Source organism: Schistocerca gregaria, chromosome 2 (genome assembly GCF_023897955.1).
Source record: "Schistocerca gregaria isolate iqSchGreg1 chromosome 2, iqSchGreg1.2, whole genome shotgun sequence".
Classification (NCBI taxonomy): Eukaryota; Metazoa; Arthropoda; class Insecta; order Orthoptera; family Acrididae; genus Schistocerca; species Schistocerca gregaria.
Window position 1 is genome coordinate 748,605,774 of NC_064921.1, and position 22,063 is coordinate 748,627,836.

The following is a 22,063-nucleotide window of genomic DNA, read 5'->3' on the forward strand; positions in this document are numbered from 1 at the left end:
AGTAGGCTGTTTAGGTTTTTTTTATCGGTAACGCCACGTAGCGCTCTGTATGAAAAATCACTGGCTGTGCTGTGCGCGGTCTGTGGCTAGTTTGCATTGTTGTCTGCCATTGTAGTGTTGGGCAGCTGAATGTTAACAGCGCGTAGCGTTGCGCAGTTGGAGGTGATCCGCCAGCAGTGGTGGATGTGGGGAGAGAGATGGCAGAGTTTTGAAATTTGTAAGAATGGATGTCATGAACTGATATATATATTATGACTATTAAGGTAAATACATTGTTTGTTCTCTATTAAAATCTTTCATTCGCTAACTATGCCTATCAGTAGTTAGTGCCTGCCGTAGTTTGAATCTTTTATTTAGCTGGCAGTAGTGGCGCTCGCTGTATTGCAGTATCTTGAGTAACGAAGATTTTTGTGAGGTAAGTGATTTGTGAAAGGTATAGGTTAATGTTAGTCAGGGCCATTCTTTTGTACGGATTTTTGAAAGTCAGATTGCGTTGCGCTAAAAATATTGTGTGTAAAGCCTTCCCGCCTGCAGGTTATGTTAACCGATGACTCATAACCAACGTGCACTGGCATCATAGCATCCGAATTTTTAGCTGTCACTGCCATCATTTTCCTCGTCACTCCGCGCTTAAGTGTGTTCGATATGAGAGCGGTAGTATTTCCCTTTGTTTCTATAAACGTTTCACTTTCATGTAGGTAGTTTAGAATGATTGTTGTCAGTAAATGCAAGACAAAGTAACAAAAATTTATTTCGTGTTTTCAACCTATTTTCGAAGAGCACTTAAGGACTGTTTATTCGTATACATTAATCGGTTGTTAGTGGGCGCGGCATTCGTTCCTGATAAAAGGAGATCAGCGATGTAATTATTAAAATATGAATAAGCGACTATGTTCAGTTTAGATCAATAGAACAATAGCAAAGGAGGGCGATGCACGCCGCTGCAGTCATGGACTGTGCGGCTGGTCCCGGTGGAGGTTCGAGTCCTCCCTCGGGCATGGGTATGTGTTTGTCCTTAGAATAATTTAGGTTAAGTAGTGTATAAGCTTAGGGACAGATGACCTTAGCAGTTAAGTCCCATAAGATTTCACACACACCTGAACATTTTTTATGCACGCCGCCTCCACAACATTTTTAGGCGCGCAGTCCGGAACCGTGCGACTGCTACGGTCGCAGGTTCGAATCCTGCCTCGAGCATGGATGTGTGTGATGTCCTTAGGTTAGTTAGGTTTAAGTAGTTCTAAGTTCTAGGGGACTAATGACCACAGCAGTTGAGTCCCATAGTGCTCAGAGCCATTTGAACCATTTTTTCCATAACATTTTGCAAGTACACTTACTGGTTGCTTGGGCTTTTGACAGCTCAATCAGCAGTAGATGGGCCTGGTCTGACAAACCTAGGTTTTTATTCCTAGAAATAGGAATTGTCATCTTCACTGGTTCTCTCTCACCGAAAACTTACTTGAGCTTCAATGACCGCATTTGGCCTCAATGGTGGAATGTCACGCTATGAGGAAGACTGAGATCTTACCTTAACCACCTGATACAGGTGAAATTTACGGAAATCCGACAACCGCTGGGTAAGCAGCGTGCTGCGAGATGAAACCCTCAGCAATGTGAACTCTTCGCGGAATCTGCTACGATCCGGTTCTATTCGATTTATTCAGGCATATAAGCTACTGATCTGGCAAATTAATATTTCCCTAGCCTATTATCGAATCGAAGTGGCATCTACTAATTTTATTAAAAATTACCATAGAGGCTCGGGTGAGCCGTCGGGCAGTACTAGAATCCAACTTAACAAGTCATTGCGGCCAGTCCGCATCATGGTAATGCATTGAAAAATGCAGATGCTAGCAGTAATAGTACACATTTAAAAGACGGAACGTGGAATCGATTATAAAGTTGGAATAAGATTATGTTTAAAAATATCTCGTCTTTCTTCGTTCACAAGTTATATGTATTATCAAGAAAAAAGCTTTGCATCACCCCGTTTCTCAGAACTCCTGAAGATAGACGTTGACTGTGGATATTGTATCACAGACACAGTCCCTTTGACTGTTCAGAGATGTCACTAAACCTGCCCAAAGACGTAAACAACTATATGCATGAGCAGCGCCTATTAGACGGAGGGAGTCCGACAGCCGATCTTCTTCTTCTGCTTCTTATCCATTAATGGATGTTGGCAACCACATGTTGCATCTTTCTTCTGTGAACTGCAGAATGTAATAGCTGCTCTACACTTCGTACCCCTTCCACTGCTTTATATTGTCCAATCAGAATGTTCTTCTTCGCCCTTGTCTTCTTTTTCCTTCAATCTTCCTATCTATTATTAACTATTTTGGTGTTCCGTACTATATGTACTAGATATGCAGTTTTTCTTCTTTTAAGCACTGTCAACATTTCTCGCTGCTTGTACATTCGCTCCAGTACTTCGGTGTTGGTTATACTTGCACTCCACGGTATTTTAGGAATTCTGCGATAAATCCACATTTCAAAGGCCTCTAACTTCTTCATTGTTGTCGTATTTAGTGTCCATCCTTCAGAGCCATATAGAAGAAAGTATTTTACAAGTCGGACTCTAAGGTTTAGGTGTAAGTCTGTGCTTGTAAGAATATTCTTAAATTTTATGAAGGCGTTTCGGGCGTTCTCTATGCGACATTTTATTTCCAAGTCTGGTCGCCAGTCTTCACAAAGCCAGGCTCCGAGGTATTTAAACTTGACTCTTCGTATTACAGGCTCTTGAAATTGCAGATTTGCATCTTTGAATGAGTCGCACTCTCGTGTGACAATCATAAAATTAATCTTTTTGATGTTAATATTCCGGCCTAAAGTACTGCTGTATCTCCTACTATGTTGACGAGTTGTTGAAGGTCAGCTGAATTATCAGCTATCAGTACGGTGTCATCAGCATAGCCAATCTTGTTGATATACACTCGGTTAACCTTTTGCCTTTTTCTACATTATCAAGTGCCTCCTGAAAAATACTCTCAAAGTATAAGTTAAATAACAGGGGGGGGGGGGGGGGGACAGTATGCATCATTGTCGGACACCCCTACATATCTTAACCAAATCTGTGACCTCATTATCAAATTTAACCTGCGCTGTATGATTCCAACATAAAATCTCTATACAGCGGATTTTTTCTTATCTATATCAATTCTTTTGAGAATTTCCCTGAGTTTATGGTGTTGTACGTTATCGAATGCTTTTTCATAGTCAATAAAACAGAGGCCTACAGTTTTACCCTGATCATAGCAGTTTTGTACTACAACTTATAGTGCGACTATTGCTTCTCTTGTACATAAACCTTTCCTAAATCCAAACTGTGTCCCACTTATGAATTTATCACATTTTTCACATAGCCTTTCATGGATGACTTTCACAAATATTTTCAGAGAATGGCTCGTAAGACTAATGAGTTTGTAATCTTCACATTTTCTCGCATTCCTCTTCTTTGTTAAGGGAATGAAAGTTGATAATAAGGAGGTACAAGGCTCTTGTTGTCCGTTGTTAAACAATGCCTAGACGGTCAATACCGCGGTTCGAACGCGTCCGCATACTTTGTGCCATGAAGACCTCTCAACAACGGAAGTGTCCAGGCGTCTTGGAATGAACCAAAGCGATGTCGTTCGAACATGGAGGAGATACAGAGAGACAGGAACTGTCGATGACATGCCTCGCTCATGCCGCCCAAGGGCTACTACTGCAGTGGATTGGATTGGATTGTTTGGGGGGAAGAGACCAAACAGCGAGGTCATCGGTCTCATCGGATTAGGGAAGGAAGGGGAAGGAAATCGGCCGTGCCCTTTCAAAAGAACCATCCCGGCATTTGCCTGGAGCGGTTTAGGGAAATCACGGATGGCCCAACGCGGGATTGAACCGTCGTCCTCCCGAATGCGAGTCCAGTATTACTGCAGTGGATGACCGCTACCTACGGATTATGACTCGGAGGAACCCTGACAGCAACGCCACCATGTTGAATAATACTCTTCGTGCAGCCACAGAACGTCGTGTTACGACTCAAACTGTGCACAATAGGCTGCATGATGCGCAACTTCACTCCCGACGTCCATGGCGAGGACCATCTTTGCAACCAGGACACCATGCAGCGGGGTGCAGATGGGCCCAACAACATGCCGAATGTACCGCTCAGGATTGGCACCACTTTCTCTTCACCGATGAGTGTCGCACGTGCCTTCAACCAGACAATCGCCGGAGACGTGTTTGGAGGCAACACGGCCACGCTGAACGCCTTAGACACAATGTCCATCGAGCGCACCAAGGTGGAAGTTCCCTGCTGTTTTGGGGTGGCATTACGTGGGGCCGACGTACGCCGCTGGTGGTCATGGAAGGCGCCGTAACGGCTGTATGATACTATCAAAATTTTCTCTGGTTTCTGTTCTGAAGGAAGAAAGGGCTACCATTCCTCCACAGACCTTCAGATGCATGTTAAGTGTCCCCAGCCGAGTTCAAACCGTCATAAAAGTGAAGAGTAGGCACACCCATAATAATGTCCAGTAACTGGTGTCCGAATATTTTTTATCTATAACTGAGATGAGTAATGAAACAGTTCCTCCAGAATGTCGAGATGGAATCTACACACTACATCCACCTCATAACAATATTTATCGGGGCTACGTAGTAAATTGGTGCAGAGGTTCGATACCTGAGTAGGTGCCGGCGGGAGGAATGGGGGTGCGCGGTTCGGCCTGTGGTACCCAGCGGCGTGGCCAGCGGTATCCCCACTGCCAGCACAGCGGGCTCCTCGTGGGCGTCGGCAACGGCGACGGCGTCACTTCGTTCCGGTGGCAGCCCAGCACGGGGCGCGGCCGCGGGCGCAGCACGGCGGCAGCGGGCGGTGCCGCGGGCTGCGGGGGCGAAGGCTCTGGGGGCGGCGGGGGTGGCGGCTCCCACGGGTCCCCGGGCAGCCGCCACCAGAGCGGCGCGCCCGCCACGTCGGTCCTGGCGACACAGCGCCACCACCTCGCTGACGGCTCACTGCCCAAGCACCAGCGTGCATTACTGCTGCACCCCATTTCCTACGCACGCGCAATACAACTCTGAAATTTGCCAACAAAGTAAGCGTAGTGCCAACTACAGTCAAAATCACTTCATGAGCAGTGACTTGGTTTCAAAAATTCTATAGCTTTCAAGCGAGTTCAAGTTAACAGAAGGCTTTTACGTAGGCAGCACTCTGAAGTTTCAACATGAAAAATGCTATCATAAACCACCGGAATGTACTGTTCAGATACTAACAGTTGTTAGCATCTATATGTTCCAGTCACATTAATATGACCACTGCCTATGTTCGAAGTCAATGTACAATAACCACTCACAGAGGGCAGGTGACAGCACGAGCAAGGGAGAGTATACAGGGTGGTCCATTGACAGTGACCGGGCCAAATATCTCACGAAATAAGCACCAAACGAAAAAACTACAAAGAACGAAACTCGTCTATCTTGAAGGGGAAACCAGATGGCGCTATGGTTGGCCCGCTATATGGCGCTGCCATAGGTCAAACGGATATCAACTGCGTTTTTTTTAAATAGGAAGCCCCACTTTTTTAACATATTCGTGTAGTACGTAAAGAAATATTAGTGTTTTAGTTGGACCACTTTTTTCACTTTGTGATAGATGGCGCTGTAATAGTCACAAACGTATCGCGTAACATTCCGCCAGTGCGGACGGTATTTGCTTCTTGATACATCACCCGTGTTAAAATGGACCGTTTACCAATTGCGGAAAAGGTAGATATCGTGTTGATGTATGGCTATTGTGATCAAATTGCCCACGATGGCTGCGACAAGTGGAACAACACCGACCTTGGCGGGTTAATGTATGGTGCGGCATTATGGGAGGAAGGATAATAGGCCCCCATTTTATCGATGTCAATCTAAATGGTGCAATGTATGCTGATTTCCTACGATCCTACCGATGTTACTACAAGATATTTCACTGCCTGGCAGAATGGCGATGTACTTCCAACATGCTTGATGTCCGGTACATAACTCGCGTGCCGTTGAAGCAGTATTGAATAGCATATTTCGTGACAGGTGGATTGGTCGTCGAAGCACCATACCATGGCCCACACGTTCACCGGACCTGACGTCCCCGAATTTCTTTCTGTGGAGAATGTTGAAGGATATTTGCTATCGTGATCCATCGACAACGCCTAACAACAAGCGTCAGCGCATTGTCAATGCATGTGCCAACATTACGGAAGGCGAACTACTCACTTTTGAGAGGAATGTCGTTACACGTATTGCCAAATGCATTGAGGTTGACGGACATCATTTTCCGGCCGCGGTGGTCTAGCGGTTCTAGGCGCTCAGTCAGGAAACGCGCGACTGCTGCGGTCGCAGGTTCGAATCCTGCCTCGGGCAAGGATGTGTGTGATGTCCTTAGGTTAGTTAGGTTTAAGTAGTTCTAAGTTCTAGGGGACTTATGACCACAGATGTTGAGTCCCATAGTGCTCAGAGCCATTTGAACCATTTTGAACATCATTTTGAGCATATACTGCATTAACGTGGTATTTACAGCTAATCACGCTGTAACATCATGCCTTCTCAGAAATGATCAGTTCACAAAAGTACATGTATCACATTGGAACAACCGAAATAAAATGTTCAAACGTACCTACGTTCTATATTTTAATTTAAAAATCTACCTGTCACCAACTGTTCGTCTAAAATTGTGAGCCATATGTTTGTGACTGTTACGGCGCCGTCTATCACAAAGCGAAAAAAGTGATTCAACTAAAATATTCATATTTCTTTACGTACTACACGAATATGTAATAAAAAAAATGTGGGTTCCTATTTAAAAAAACGCAGTTGATATCCGTTTGACCTATGGCAGCGGGCCAACCATACCGCCATCTGGTTTCCCCCTTCAGGCTAGACAAGTTTCGTTCTTTGTAGTTTTTTCGTTTAACGCTTATTTCGTCAGATATTTGGCCCGGTCACGATCAATGGACCACCCTGTATTCATCGTGTTGGGGAGATGCGGACAACAGTGCAATCATTCCCGTGCAGCGGAAGCGGACCGGTTTAACTGATGTCCAAAAGGATATAATCGCTGGCGTTTGGGCAAAGAGTGGAAGCAGTTTAGAAACTGGGAAGTTTGTAAACTGTTCGCATACTGTCATGGTTAAAGTATACTGCTCGTGGTAAAATGACACTATCCAAAACTGGCGCTGAGGTAACCGTGGCGCGTCACGGGCCACAGACGACAGGGGTAAACGACAGTTGTGGAAATGTGTATGGGCGAATAGACTTGCAACTGTTTACCAACTGACTGCCCAGATAAACCAAGGGGTTACCAACAGTGTCTCGTTAACGATAGCTGAGAGAACGTTGCTACGTATGGGCCTCCGCAGCAGACACCTGGTTCATGTACCCATGCAGCCGCAGCAGACACCTGGTTCATGTACCCATGCAGACTACTGTTCATCGATGACGAAGGCTGGTGTTTTTAGACAGTGCCGCAACTGCACGTCCACTGAGTGGTGACAGATGGCCTTTTCAGATAAATCACGGTTTATGCTCCATCGGACAGCTGGCCGCTGGCGTGTAAGGTAGAAACATCTGAAAGCAAACGCCCTGCAACCAGCGGAAAGCATTATGGTTTGGGTAATATTTTCGTGCCATTCTCTGGGTGATCACCTCAATCTGGAAGGCACGATGGATCGGCACCAGTGTGCATCTATCCTTGGGACAATGTCCACCCACCCCTACATGCGGTTCATTTTTTTCCAGGATACGGCCGGCCGCTTTGTCCGGGCGGTTCTAGGCGCTTCTGTCTGGAACCACGCTGCTGCTACGGTCGCAGATTCGAATCCTGCCTCTGGCATAGATGTGTGTCATGTCCTTAGGTTAGTTAGGTTTAGGTAATTCTAAGTCTAGGGGACTGATGATCTCAGATGCTAAGTCCCATAGTGCTTAGAGCCATTTGAACCGTTTGAATCTGTGGTACAACCGCCAGACACCACACTTGCTAGGTGGTAGCCTTTAAATCGGCCGCAGTCCGGTAGTATACGTCGGACCCGCGTGTCGCCACTATCAGTGATTGCAGACCGAGCGCCGCCACACGGCACGTCTAGAGAGACTTCCTAGCACTCGCCCCAGTTGTACAGCCGACTTTGCTAGCGATGGTTCACTGACTTCTACGCTCTCATTTGCCGAGACGATAGTTAGCATAGCCTTCAGCTACGTTATTTGCTACGACCTAGCAAGGCGCCAGTATCCGTACTATTGATATTGTGAATCATGTACCATAAAGAGCGACGTTCTCCATTAATGGATTAAAGTTAAGTATTCCACCAGCTACGTCCGTTTTTCTCAATTCTAATTCCCTTGTTATGCTCCAGACCTCACGCCAGCCTGCGTGAGCTGAGACGCGTGCACTTCGGCCTCCTTTAGGTATACGGGTTGGCTCTCCTGCCAACCACAACATTGGCGACGAGAGTAAAGGTGTTCTTATCTAAATTACCCCTGATTTACTTGTGTAATGGCTTCGCCACAATCTCCAGATATACTGTCCGAATTTTATCGCTTATAGAATCAGCAGAAGCAGGCCTTACTGGATGCCCTTGGACAGCTCGTCCAGGGTCAACGTGCGATGCAAAACGATGCGGCAGCAGCCGCTTCACCACTAACGCAGCCACAGCACGCTGTTGCACCCACTTTTCGATCTTTTGATGCTGCACTGGAAAGCTGGACGGAGTGGTCACGCCAAGTTGGATTCCATCTCGCCGCCTACAGAATTCAAGATAACGAGCGGCAGCCTTGCCTCCTTTCCTCCGTAAGGGTACAAACGTACCGTGTGATAGTCAAATTATTTCCCCGACGCGACGTAGCAACTCTGTCCTACGAAGAAATTTTGTCTGCATTAGATGCATATTTCAAAGAATCAGTCAATGTAGTTGCCAAAGGTATACCTTCTTTCGTGCAAAACGTTCGCCAGGTCAGACTAATCGCGAGTGGGTTGCAACCTTGCAAGGCCTTGCTAGGGATTGTGCTTTTGAGTGTCAATGTGGACGCCCTTATTCAGATACTATGGTACGTGATGCAATTGCACAGAACGTTTCTGATGTTCGTATAAGGGAACAGATTTTGAAACTAGTAAATCCCTCCCTTCAACAAGTGATGGACATATTGGATCGGCAGGACACACTTGACTTTACTCAGGAATCATTTGAAACTTCGCCAGCAGTGTGTCAGGTTAACCGGCCCGCCGGGCGAGCTGCACGGTGCAGTAAACAGTCCTCGCGCCCGGCCGCGCCGCTGCCGCCAGGCTCTCAGCCACGTGTGCCGCGCAGGCAAGCTAATGCAGTGATCAAATCATGCCCGCGGTCTGCTATTAAACATTCGCGTGAGAATTGCCCGTCACGCCAAGCTATTTGCTTTTATTGTAATAAAAAAGGACATGTTCAGAGTGTTTGCCAGAAAAAGCTCAGATCGGAAGCTCAAAACCGTTCCAGGCCCTTTGCTTCGCGCCGGAATCGGAATCGAACCAAGGATAGTCAGACTCGCGAAACTTCGCCCACGGAAATTCATGTAGTTCATTCCACTCCACCCACTGCCACTCTCTCTGTGTTCGTCCCAAAAATAGTGTGCGTCGACATCGCTGGAACTCCCGTCAAGTCGTAAGTGATTATGTACCAGTGTCAGTTCACGTTGCACGAGACAGTCGCTCTTGTCGTCAGCAGGACAATAAACTTTTTGTGGACTTGGACATCAACGTGAAGTGATACCATTCCAGCTCGATACCGGTGCTGCAGTTTCACTGATCAATCGACACACTTACAAACTGCTGGGCACACCTCCGTTGCGTGCCGCAAATGATAAATTAAGTTGTTATTCAGGTGAACAGATCCCTGTGTTAGGACAGTGCAGCCTTCTTGCAACATACAAAGGCCCAACCAAACTTGTGTCATTTTACGTCCTTCGTTCTTCTTCTGCAGTGAACTTGTTTGGTTTCGATTTATTTCAGTTGTTTAACTTGTCTATAGTAAATCAGGTCCTATCAGTGAACCAGACTGTGCCTTCCGACAGTGTTTCTCGTCTATGTGAAGAATTTGCAGACATTTTTGCACCGGGCCTCGGTTGCGCTAAGAACTATAAAGCGCATTTGGAACTGAAAGTAAACGCGCAACCTAAATTTTTCAGAGTGCGCACTGTTCCCCACGCATTGCGTGATGAGGTCGCAAAACCATTACACGATTTGGAATCACAAGGTGTAATTGAACGTGTGCAGGCTTCTCTCTGGGCATCACCCTTAGTAATTCTGCTAAACCCTTCCGGAAAATTGAGACTTTGTGTAGACTTAAAGGCAACAGTGAATCCACAACTAGTGATTGCAACTTTTCCTTTACCCCGCCCGGAAGATCTTTTTGACAAACTGTGCCCGGGTAAATATTTTTCGAAGTTGGACCTAGCAGATGCGTACTTGCAAATACCGGTGGACGAAGAATCCCAGCGCGTTTTGGTGGTTAACACGCATCTTGGTTTGTATCGATTCAAACGACTGCCATTCGGGTGTGCATCCGCCCCTGCATTGTTTCAGCAATATCTACAAACTGTTTGTGCGTCGGTCCCTACTGCAGCAAATTATCTGGACGATATTGTGATCTCCGGAACGACGGAAGAACAACATTTGGTCAATCTCAGAACATTATTTCAGGTCTTGACACAAAACGGTCTTCGCTTGCGGAAGGACAAATGTGTTTTTTTTTGCTAGGGACTTGCCATATTTGGGACATGTACTCAATACCCAAGGCATACATCCCAGTCCCACGCACCTTCGTGCCATACAAGACTTGCCGTCGCCGCAGACTTTGAAGCAGCTACAGAGTGTGCTGGGACAAATTACGTATTACAATAAATATGTGCCGCATGCCTCTTCCATTTCAGCTCCGCTTCATCGCTTACGCCGTAAGGGTGTTCCGTTCGTCTGGACGATGGAATGCGAACGCGCCTTTCGCCAGTTGACATCGGCGTTGCTTTCCAATACTTGCCTTACGCCATTCGATCCCCAGAAGCCCGTTTTGTTGATGGTGGATGCATCGGATTTCGGGATCGGTGCTGTGCTTGCGCACAAAGATGGATCGCACGTTCGCCCTATTGCCTTTGCGTCCAAATTGCTCTCGTCTGCGCAAAGAAATTATTCACAGATCGAGAAAGAAGCATTGGCTCTCGTATTTGGTGTTACAAAGTTTCGTGATTTCTTGTATGGTCGTCACTTTACCATAATCACAGACCACAAACCTTTGACATCGCTTTTTCATCCGACCAAGCCTGTACCTCCACGTACAGCGCAGAAATTCATTCGCTGGTCTATTTTCCTCTCGCAGCACCGCTACGATATCTTGTATCGATCCACTGCTCACGGAAACGCCGATGCATTGTCCCGCTTGCCTGTTGCTGAGGATAGGGCATTCGATTCCTCCGAACTTGCTTGCATGTTCATTGATGCGGAAACCGATGATGTGGTCGAATCGTTTCCGATTGATTTTCGTCGTTTAGCTACAGCCACAGCTACCGACCCTGTCCTTGCTCCCGTTCTGCGTTTTGTTGCTACGCAATGGCCTTTGTCAAAGTCACGGATCGGGGACCCGTTGGTTCGCCGATTTTTTGCTCTTAAGGAGAGGCTTCTTGTACGACATGGTGTTTTGCTGTTGCGTTCTGATAATGATCAGTTCAGGGTCGTGGTGCCACGTTCATTACAGTCCTCTGTCTTACAGCTTCTCCACCAAGGACATTGGGGTATAGTAATAACGAAACAACTTGCTCGTCAGCACTGTACTTGGTTCGGAATCGATGCCGCAATAGCGAATATGTGCTCTTCTTGCATGGTGTGTGCCGAACAACAGTCAGCACCACCGCGGAAATTCTTTGTATGGCCAAAAGCCACATCCCCTTGGCAACGCTTACACATCGATTTTGCTGGTCCATTCTGGAATGCTCGATGGTTGGTTGTGGTAGATTCATTCAGTAATTTTCCTTTTGTTGTCCGGATGTCTTCCACGACGTCATCTTCCACCATCCAAGCGTTATCCGCTATCTTTTGCACTGAAGGTCTTCCTCAGACTATTGTTTCCGACAATGGCCCACAATTCATGTCCGCAGACTTTGTCATTCTGCAAGGCCAATGATATTCAACATCTGACGTCCGCGCCGTTTTCGCCACAGTCAGACGGTGCCGCTGAACGATTGATCAGGACTTTAAAGTCACAGATGTTGAAGTTGAAAGAGTCGCAATCTCGGGAGGATGCGTTATTGCTCTTTTTGTCCTCGTATCGCTCTCAGCCCCGAGATGGTCGTTCGCCGGCTGAGATGCTCCACGGTCGTCATCATCGAACCTTGATGTCTTTGCTACATCCACCGCATCAGGTTCCTGTGCAGCGGCAGACACCTGCTTCAGCTCCAGGCGACGTTGTCTACTATCGCCACTACCGAGGTTCACGGCGTTGGCTCGAAGGGCGCATTCTTCGCTGCCTCGGCCGCGCTACGTATCTGGTTTTGGGGGCCTCTGGTGAGGTGCGCCGGCATCTCAACCAGCTGCGCCTCTGTCGTCGCACGGGATCTGCCGCTCGCCGTCTGCTTTCAGCGACGGTGCCGTCCGTTCAGCGCCCCGGGGGGCCCATCTACTGGCTCGCCTCAGCCCCAGGTGTTATGGACGCTGCCTTCCATTTTGCCTCATGGCGACGCGCCGCCGCCACCGCCGCCACCGCCGCCGCCGCCGCCGCCTGTTCTCCCGCCGGCGACACCCGCAGTGGACGCGTCGCTGCAACCGCCGGGCTCCTCCCTGGATCACGCGCCGCCGATGGCTTCCCGTGACCTGTTGTCCTCCGACATGGAACTCTTGCCCGCTCCGGACCATTTGTCGTCTTCGCCCGTCGGGTGCCCCGGCCCGATGGAGGTCGACCCTTCGGCCCCTCCTGTCTCTTTACGGGCGCATACACCGCATGTTGGCGTGCACCCTGGAGCAGGTTTTCCGGCGTTTCCTCGCTTCCCGCGGTCCGAATGGCAGGGTGCGGGTGGCACAGCCTCGCCTGTTGTTAGGCTCCCCACCTCGTCGCATACGTCAACATGCGGTCCTCCCCACGGCGGGCGGAAGCCTTATGCCACAACCGGACGCCGATTTGCGGGGGAGGAATGTGGTGTCACCGCCAGACACCACACTTGCTAGGTGGTAGCCTTTAAATCGGCCGCGGTCCGGTAGTATACGTCGGACTCGCGTGTCGCCACTATCAGTGATTGCAGACCGAGCTCCGCCATACGGCACGTCTACAGAGACTTTCTAGCACTCGTCCCAGTTGTACAGCCGACTTTGGTAGCGATGGTTCACTGACAAATTACGCTCTCATTTGCCGAGACGATAGTTAGCATAGCCTTCAGCTACGTTATTTGCTACGACCTAGCAAGGCGCCAGTATCCGTACTATTGATATTGTGAATCATGTACCACAAAGAGCGACGTTCTCCATTAATGGATTAAAGTTAAGTATTCCACCTGCTACGTCCGTTTTTCTCAATTCTAATTCCCTTGTCATGTTCCAGACCTCACGCCAGCCTGCGTGAGCTGAGACGCGTGCATTTCGGCCTCCTTTAGGTATACGGGTTGGCTCTCCTGCCAACCACAACAGAATCCACAGTACGATGGCACCTATCAGCAGAACAATGCAACGTGTCACACAGCTGGAGATGTACGTGCATGGTTCAGAGAGCACCAAGATGAGTTTACCATACTCCCCTAGCCGTCAAGAGCCCTGGACTTTAACGCGATCGAGAACCTGTGGGACCATCTTGATCGGGCTGTTCGCATCATAGGTCCTCAACCGAGAAACCTAGTGCAGCTATGGCCACGACACTGGAGTCGGGCCGGCCAGAGTGGCCGAGCGGTTCAAGGCGCTACAGTCTGGAACCGCGCGACCGCTACGGTCGCAGGTTCGAATCCTGCCTCGGGCATGGATGTGTGTGTTGCCCTTAGGTTAGGTAGGTTTAAGTAGTTCTAAGTTCTAGGGGACTGATGACCAGAGCAGTTAAGTCCCATAGAGCTCAGAGCCATTTTTTTGTCGTGCGACAACAAACCTGTACAATCTTGGGCTCGCACTAGCCAGAGTAACGGCATGTCAAGCGAGTGGAGACAGTTGTTTTGGAGTATAGGACATACCGTCTCAAAACTTGGCATTTTAGTGGGATCTGTACACGCATCCCTACGTGAAAACATGAAAATGCGGAAAGTATCCTTCAGGTGGATGCCACGAATGCTGACGGACGACAACAACTATGAAATGATTACTCATGTATCTCATTTACCTGACCTGCCCCCTAGCGACTTGTGGCTTTCTTAACGACGAAAGACACTCCCACAGTCACTAGTCGTGCCGGTATTGCATGAGCGATTTTCCAGTGGTCAAATCACACTCGTAAAGGAGCGTTCGCTGTGACCATGGAGTCATGGCGTCGACGTTGTGAAAAATAAGAGATTACCTCAAGAAGTGACTCAAGATTACACAGTTTTCGTGTGATTAGTTTGTGTGAAAAATAATGAGAGATATTATAACTTGAATGCACCTCGTATCAACCAATCCCTACTTTTGGTCCAGTAGTGTCATAATTCTCTTTTCTCCCTAGTTGGATTCTGTTCCTCATCAATAGTTATCCGATCGACCCGTCTACTTTTCAGAATTCTTTTTCAGCAAAACATTTCTAAAGTTTATAGTCTCTTCTTGTATGAACTGTTTTGTGTCCACGTTTCACTGATACACGAGACTACACTCTAGACAAATCCTGTCAGAAAAAATTCTTAACACTTAAAGTACCGTCCTTTCTTTTCCAGAAATGCTTTTCCTGCTATTGTCAGTCTTCTTTATATCCTCTCTACAGCAGCCATCCCCATTTACATCTCAGCCCAAATAACAAAACTCTTATACTAGCGTCTCATTTCCTAACGTAATTCCTTCAGCATCTCCCGATTTAATTCAATAATATCGCATTATCCTTGTTTTACCTTTCTTGATATTGACCTTATAATAGTTTTTGTCAAGAGACTATTCATTCTGTACATTAGCTTTTCGAAGTTGTGTTTTTTTTATTATTTATTTATTTATTTATTTATTGCTGTCATTTAGAAAATTAAGTCATCGACAGCTCTCAACCATTTTTTTCTTTATTCTCCGTTAACTGTATCTCGCTTTCCAAATTTCTCACTGCTCATTGCTCACTGTACAGATCGAATTATCTCATCCATTTCATGTTGTTTAACTCTTATAGCTGGAGTCAGTTCTTGACCATCATTTAGCAGACATATTTTATCATTCCAGCGAACGCTAAATTGGAAACTCCCGTAGTGACAATTACAGAAGCACAAATTAATTACCGTCACTACATACGCTGCAGCAAAGGCAGATAATTGTAGGGGACGTCGAATCGTAAAAAACTTGCCTGATAATTGGACGTCGGAAGTACACCGTTGTAAAGATATCTGTATTGCCAAACTGCTGACCCAGTTCATGGTTCATAGGGCACAAACCAGCTGCAAGCTACCCGCCTAACGGTTCCCAGGAACAACAAAACTTTACTTTTCGGTATGTCATGCACGAGGGTGAGTCAAATGAAAACCTTAAATATTTTTTAAAAATATTATTTATTGTGCAGAAGTGGTACAAAGCTGTATCACGTTTCAATATAATCTCCCTACGGTCAATGCAATTCCTCCAGCACTTACTAAGTGCATAAGTTCCTTTAGAAAAAAATCTTTTGGTAGTCCGCGCAAACACTCATGCTCCGCGTGGCGTACCTCTTCATCAGAACGGAACTTCTTTCCACCCATTGCGACTCTGAGTGGTCCAAACGTATGGGTATCACTTGGGGCAAGGTCTGGTGAGTGTGGTGGATGAGGAAGACACTCAAAATGCAGGTCTGTGATTATTGCAACTGTTGTACGGACAGATTGGGGCCTTGCATTGTCATGTTGCAAAAGGACACCTTCTGGCAGCAATCCACGTCGCTTTGATTTGATTGCAGGCCGCAGATGATTTTTTAGGAGATCCTTGTATGATGCAGTGGTGACAGTGGTCCCTCTAGGCTCCAAAATGACGCATTTTCGTCCCAAAAGAGTGTCAGCATAACCTTCCCTGCTGATGTTTCTGTTCGAAACGTCTTTGGTTTTGGTGATGAGGAATGGCGCCATTCCGTGCTCGCTCTTTTTGTTTCCGGTTGGTGGAAGTGAATCCAGGTTTCGTCCCCAGTAACTATTCTTGCAAGGAAGCCATCACCTTCTCGTTCGAAGCGCCAAAGAAGTTATTCACAAGCATCAACACGTTCTCTCATTTCAGGAGTCAGTTGTCGTGGCACCCATCTTGCAGACACTTTGTGAAACTGTAGCACATCATGCACAATGTGGTGTGCTGACCCATGACTAATCTGTAAACATGCTGCAATGTCATTCAGTGTCACTCGGCGGTTTTCCTTCACTATGGCTTCAACTGCTGCAATGTTCTTTGGAGTCACAACTCGCTGTGCCTGACCTGGGCGAGGAGCATCTTCCACTGAAGTCACACCATTTGCGAACTTCCTACTCCATTCGTAGACTTGCTGCTGTGACAAACATGCATCACAGTACTGAACCTTCATTCGTCGATGAATTTGAATAGGTTTCACGCCTTCACTACGCAAAAACCGAATAACAGAACGCTGTTCTTCCCTGGTGCAAGTCGCAAGTGGGGCGGCCATCTTTATACTGATACTGCGACGGTATGTGTGCATCTGCACTATGCTGCCACCTACAGGCCAATCTGCACGCTGTTTGTAGCACACTTACCAACTTACAGGATAACGGCGCGAAATTTCGATTTCTTATTACAAATTCAAGGTTTTCATTTGACTCAACCTCGAAATTACTGTCCGAATTTAAAATTAAATTTCTAACATAATCTCCTTATTACGAGGTACGATCTTATGTTAAGACAAGAATTACAGCTAGAAACGGTCTATGTATCTTGAGATAGCGTAGCTCATATTGCGCAAGTTAACCAGACTACACTGAGGTAACAAATGCCAGTAGATACCTCCTTTCGCCTGGTGTAGCGCAGCAGCTTCATGTGGCATGGACGAAACAAGTCGTTGGAAGTCCCCTGCAAAAATACTGAGCCATGTTGGCTCTACAGACTTCTGTAATTGCGAAAGTGTTGCCGATTCAGGATGCACGAACTGACCTCTAGCTTATGTCCCATAATGTTCGGTGTGATTCACGTAGGGCGATGTCGGTGGCCAAATCATTCACTTGAATTGTCCAGAATGTTCTTTAAAGCAACTGCAAACAATTGTGGCCCAGTGACAGTATGCATTGTCATCCATAAAAGTGCTGCCGTTGTTAGGGAACTTGACATACAGGAATGGCTGCAAATGGTAATTTCCAGCCAATGATCGGTTCAGTTGGACCAGAGGACCTAGTTTATTCCACGTAAACTCAGCCCACATCCACGAAGTTGCAGATGCCTTGTTGACAACATGGGTCCACGGCTTTGTGGAGTCTGCGGCACACTCGAATCCTACCATGAGCTCTTACCAACTGAAATCGGGACTCATCTGACAGGGCCACGGTTTTCGAGTCGTCTACGATCAAATCGATATGTTCACGAGCCCAGGAGAGGCACTGCAGACGATGTCGTGTTGTTAGCAAAGGTTCTCGCGTCGGTTGTCTCCTGTTAGGATACGTTCGTCGTACGTCCCACATTCATTTCGGCGGTTATTCCACGCAGTGTTGCTTGTCTGGTAGCACTGACAACTCTACACAAACGCCGCTGCTCTCGGTCGTTAAGTGAAGGCTGTCGGCCAGCGATTTGTCTGTTGTTGCCTGAAGTTTGGTATTCTCGGCACACTCTTGACACAGTGGATCTCAGAATATTGAATTCCCGAACTATTTCCAAAATGAAATGTACCATGTGTCTAGCTCCAACTTCCAGTCCGCATTCCTGTCGTACAGCCATAATCACATGAATCATCTAGTACAATGACAGCTCCACCAGTGCACTGCTCTTTCATACCTTGTACTCGAAACTATCGTCATCTTTATATGTGCATATCGCTATCCCATGATTTTTGTCACCTCCGTGTATATTCAGTTCAATGTTTCATAATGAGACACTTAGCGACTTCTGTTAATCTTTATACATAATTTAAAATCTTTTCTAAAATTTTTCACCCTTACATGCTTAACGTCAGATATCTAATATTTTAACTCATTTGTAAATTATTAAGATGTCTGAGCTGTTTTATACACTGGGTTCAATTTTTTTTTTTTAATTTGGGAGTTTACTTTTAACCGTTAAGCGGCAGCTATTCAGTGACGAGCGCGCAGACGATAACACATGTAAAGAGCTGTTCACGAGAATTTTTGAGGCCGCTGTAATTATTCGTAACACGCCAGGAATTTTCTAAGGCGAGGGACAAAGAACTTCGAGAAAGATAGCGAAGTTGATGCAAAAAATTTCGAGCATTAACTATAAAAATGACTTTTGAGAAACTAGGTGTTTAGATTGACATCTATATGTACATGACAACCCTGTAATTCATATTTAAGTGCCTGGCAGTGGGTTCATCTAACCACATTCACAATATTTCTGAACCGTTCCTCTTTAGAACAGCACACGGAAAAATCGAATACTTAAATCTCACCGTGCGAGCCCTGATTTCCATTATTTTATTACGATGATAGTTTCTCCCTGTGTAAGTGTGAGTCAAGAAAATTTGTTTACATTCGGATTGTAACTTCTGTTTCCTCTTTAATCCATACCTGAGTTACAGTTACAGATTTATCTGTGAGAATGAAAGATTATTCCTTGTCTCGACACATTACCAAAAATGCAAACGTATGGTCTACAGATTTCATTATTAAACGTCATTCCAGGTTAAGGTGCCACATACAAACTACCTTATTGCAGTAACGAGGGTACTACCAGCATGCCTGACTTAATAATTAAGCTTTATATATTGAACGTCACGGAAAAATCGAGTCTAACGAAACCCGCCGTGAATATAAATTTTAAGTTTGTCTAGCTTTTAATGTTCAGATTTAGCAATTTCTTTGAGATGACTTAACAGCTAATCGCGCTCCTTGCAATAACAAGTATTAAATGAACTTTATCCATAACTGATGCTGTTAACTACGTGACTGTTTATTTACAGGGTGTAGAAGAATAAACTGCTAATTACAATAGAAAGCGATTTTATTTAATGCACAATCGGTTACATTCCTATGCCCATGTTTACATGGTTTACGTTTGAATACATGTTTCTATGCTCATTGTTGGAGATAGGTGTTTAGATAAAAAAAATAAGGTGATGATGACTACACAGACACAACTGAGACAGTTGGAAGTTGGCTAAGCCACGTATGTTGTAAAATATTATAGTACTTCCACATTTATCACCTTTTGTTTTTACAAAAATACCTTGATTTTTCACACTTTAACCGTATATGCTTCTGAAGTTATTAACATCTACTGCATCACGGGCATAATATGGAAGTACCGATAATCACAGTAGAGACTAATACTTGGTTAACGTGTAAAAAAATCAAGACATTTATGTAAAACGATGTGATTAATGTAATGCAAAAACGGCATAGCTACTACAGCTGTAAGTGAGCACTATAATATTTTACAACACAGGTCGCCGAGCAACTTCCAGCTATCTCACTTGGGTCTATTTAGTCATCAGGACATTATTTGTTTTTTTTTTATTCAAACGTAGATTTCGAATATTCAGCATGGGAACATGTATTTGAATGTAAACCACCTGAACATGGGCACAAGTTCGAAAGCAGTCGTGCAATAAATAAAATCACCTGCTATTGTGACTGTCAGCGGTTGTTATTCTACACCCTATAACGAGTATTAGATGTGGGTAGTTGGCTTAAATATACAAACTTCCGTGAGGTCGTTGCTGACAGGCTATCATTTCATGGCCGTAACTTCACAATGGTTAGTAGTTAGGCAGGAACTGCTGCTTGTGACTGCGTCCTAGCTCCTAATCCGACCTCATTTTCGACTTTTTTTTCCATCCAGCATAGAGAGATGAATCAACTTTGTTCGTATATTTGATGCCATGGAATTTCCTAAGTAAGCGATATCAGTACTATCGAAACGTATCTGGCGGTTGACGGTAGCATGACCGTAGCCAGTAGTTAATGGCAACTATTACCTTAACCACTTATGGCGGTCTGTGATCGCATTTAACTGGAGACTTTTATATCAGTCTAATTCACACGGTGTTCATCATAGTGACCATAACATCGTATTCCATTCCGATGTTACAGCTAAAAAACTTCATATGACGATATGAATGAAAATTCGAAAAACAAGAAAGAACAGTACTCCAAAAAACGCAAGGTTTGTGTAAATAAAGCGATACGAGTGACAAACAAAGCTCTAAAAGCAGAGGCACTGTACAGGTATACCCATCAAATTTTCAAAGTAAGGAAATTTAAGTTGAGCTTCAGCAATTTAATACTGTTCAAATTCGTACACAGGAAACCGTACCTGAAGGACTTAATAGCAGAGTAGTTTTCAACTCTAAAACTAATAGACGTCAGCACGACAGAACAGGCAGGATCGAACACAATTACTGATGGATACTCTCTTTCCGAATCACACTGGAGAAGACGAATTTGACGTGCATGGGGGAATGTGGAACATTAACAAATACGATGGAGATGGAATAGTTTTTTCCATTTTCAGGACATGAAGCGAAGCTCAGAATTGAAAAAAAATAGACATGACGTCACCTTTAATGAAGTTTTACAAGCCTTCCATATGCCCATTAGTCCATATTTGTGTCACCTTTACATCGCATGTATATTTTGGGGCGAATACCAGATGTTGGGAAAAAGGCAAATGTGAATATCTTAATAAGGGCCGAAGACAAAGATCCCATTGCTCCGAAGTTCTCGACACAGTGAGGAAAAAGTTGAAGAAGCCGTTACGCAACAGGAGATAATACTGTATGGAGAACCCCCTCATTGTTCGTGCTATTCATAGATATTCAGCCGGAATTCATCGACCTAACGGCAAGGTATTCGACCGTCTGAGCGCATCTTCAAGTGAGATTACAGAGGCACAATCACGCCGGAACTGAGGTAACCTCAGATACGGCGCCTCCTTTGTACGCCGGAAAAAAGGCCGCCGTGCGTGCGGAAAAGGGGAAGGGCTGCCCTCTGCAAAGCGAAACACTGTAGCGCCGCCAGCGGTAAAAACTAACAAAAGCGATAATCGCAAACTAAGGTGCAGCCGCTCGAAAACCACAGCGTTGTTGTTTTATATCAGATAGGAAGACCTATACCTCTGTTAATAATGACATTGGATAACAGTATTTTGATGGACTTCTTAAGAATACAATTCCAGTACCGGTAAGCCGGAGCCATAATCTGCGTGTCTTGAAACGACAAATATTGAAGCGCCAAAGAAACTGCGTATTCAAATACAGACACATGTAAACACACAGCGGTGCTGTCGGCAACGCCTATGTAAGACAACAAGTGTCTGGCGCAGTTGATAGATCGGTTACTGCTGCTACAATGACAGGTTGTCAAGATTGAAGTGAGTTTGAACGTTGTGTTATAGTCGGCGCGCGGGCGATGGGACACAGCATATCCGAGGTAGCGATGAAGTTGGGATTTTCCGGTACCACCGTTTCACGAGTGTACCGTGAATGTCAGGAATCCGGTAAAACATCAAATCTCCGACATCGCTGCGGCCGGTAAAGGATCCTGCAAGAACGGGACCAACGACGACTGAAGAGAATCATTCAACGTGACAGAAGTGCAACCATTCCGCAAATTGCTGCACAGATTTCAAAGCTGGGCCATCAACCAGTGTCAACGTGCGAACCATTCACCGAACCATCAGCGATGTGGGCTTTCGGAGCCGAAAGGCCCACTCGTGTACCTTTGATGACTGCAAGATACAAAGCTTTACGTCTCGCCTGGGCCCGTCAACACCCACAATGGACTGTTGATGACTGGAAACACGTTGCCTGGTCGAACGAGTCTCGTTTCA

At 45.8% G+C, this 22,063-nt stretch overlaps 1 protein-coding gene across 5 annotated transcripts in view; it reads right to left on the bottom strand.

The window, feature by feature from the left end:
* The window catches only part of LOC126334928 (WAS/WASL-interacting protein family member 3-like), a 258,741-nt gene that overhangs the window by 95,196 nt on the left and 141,482 nt on the right, over window positions 1-22,063 (bottom strand). For 2 of the 5 annotated variants that reach the window (XM_049997659.1, XM_049997661.1), the window contains one exon: window positions 4,667-4,962. In XM_049997659.1, coding sequence (XP_049853616.1) covers window positions 4,667-4,962 — 296 coding nt within the window. Of the gene's footprint in view, window positions 1-4,666; window positions 5,040-22,063 lie in introns of all 5 variants that reach the window. The other 3 variants (XM_049997657.1, XM_049997656.1, XM_049997658.1) reach the window with 2 other exon arrangements.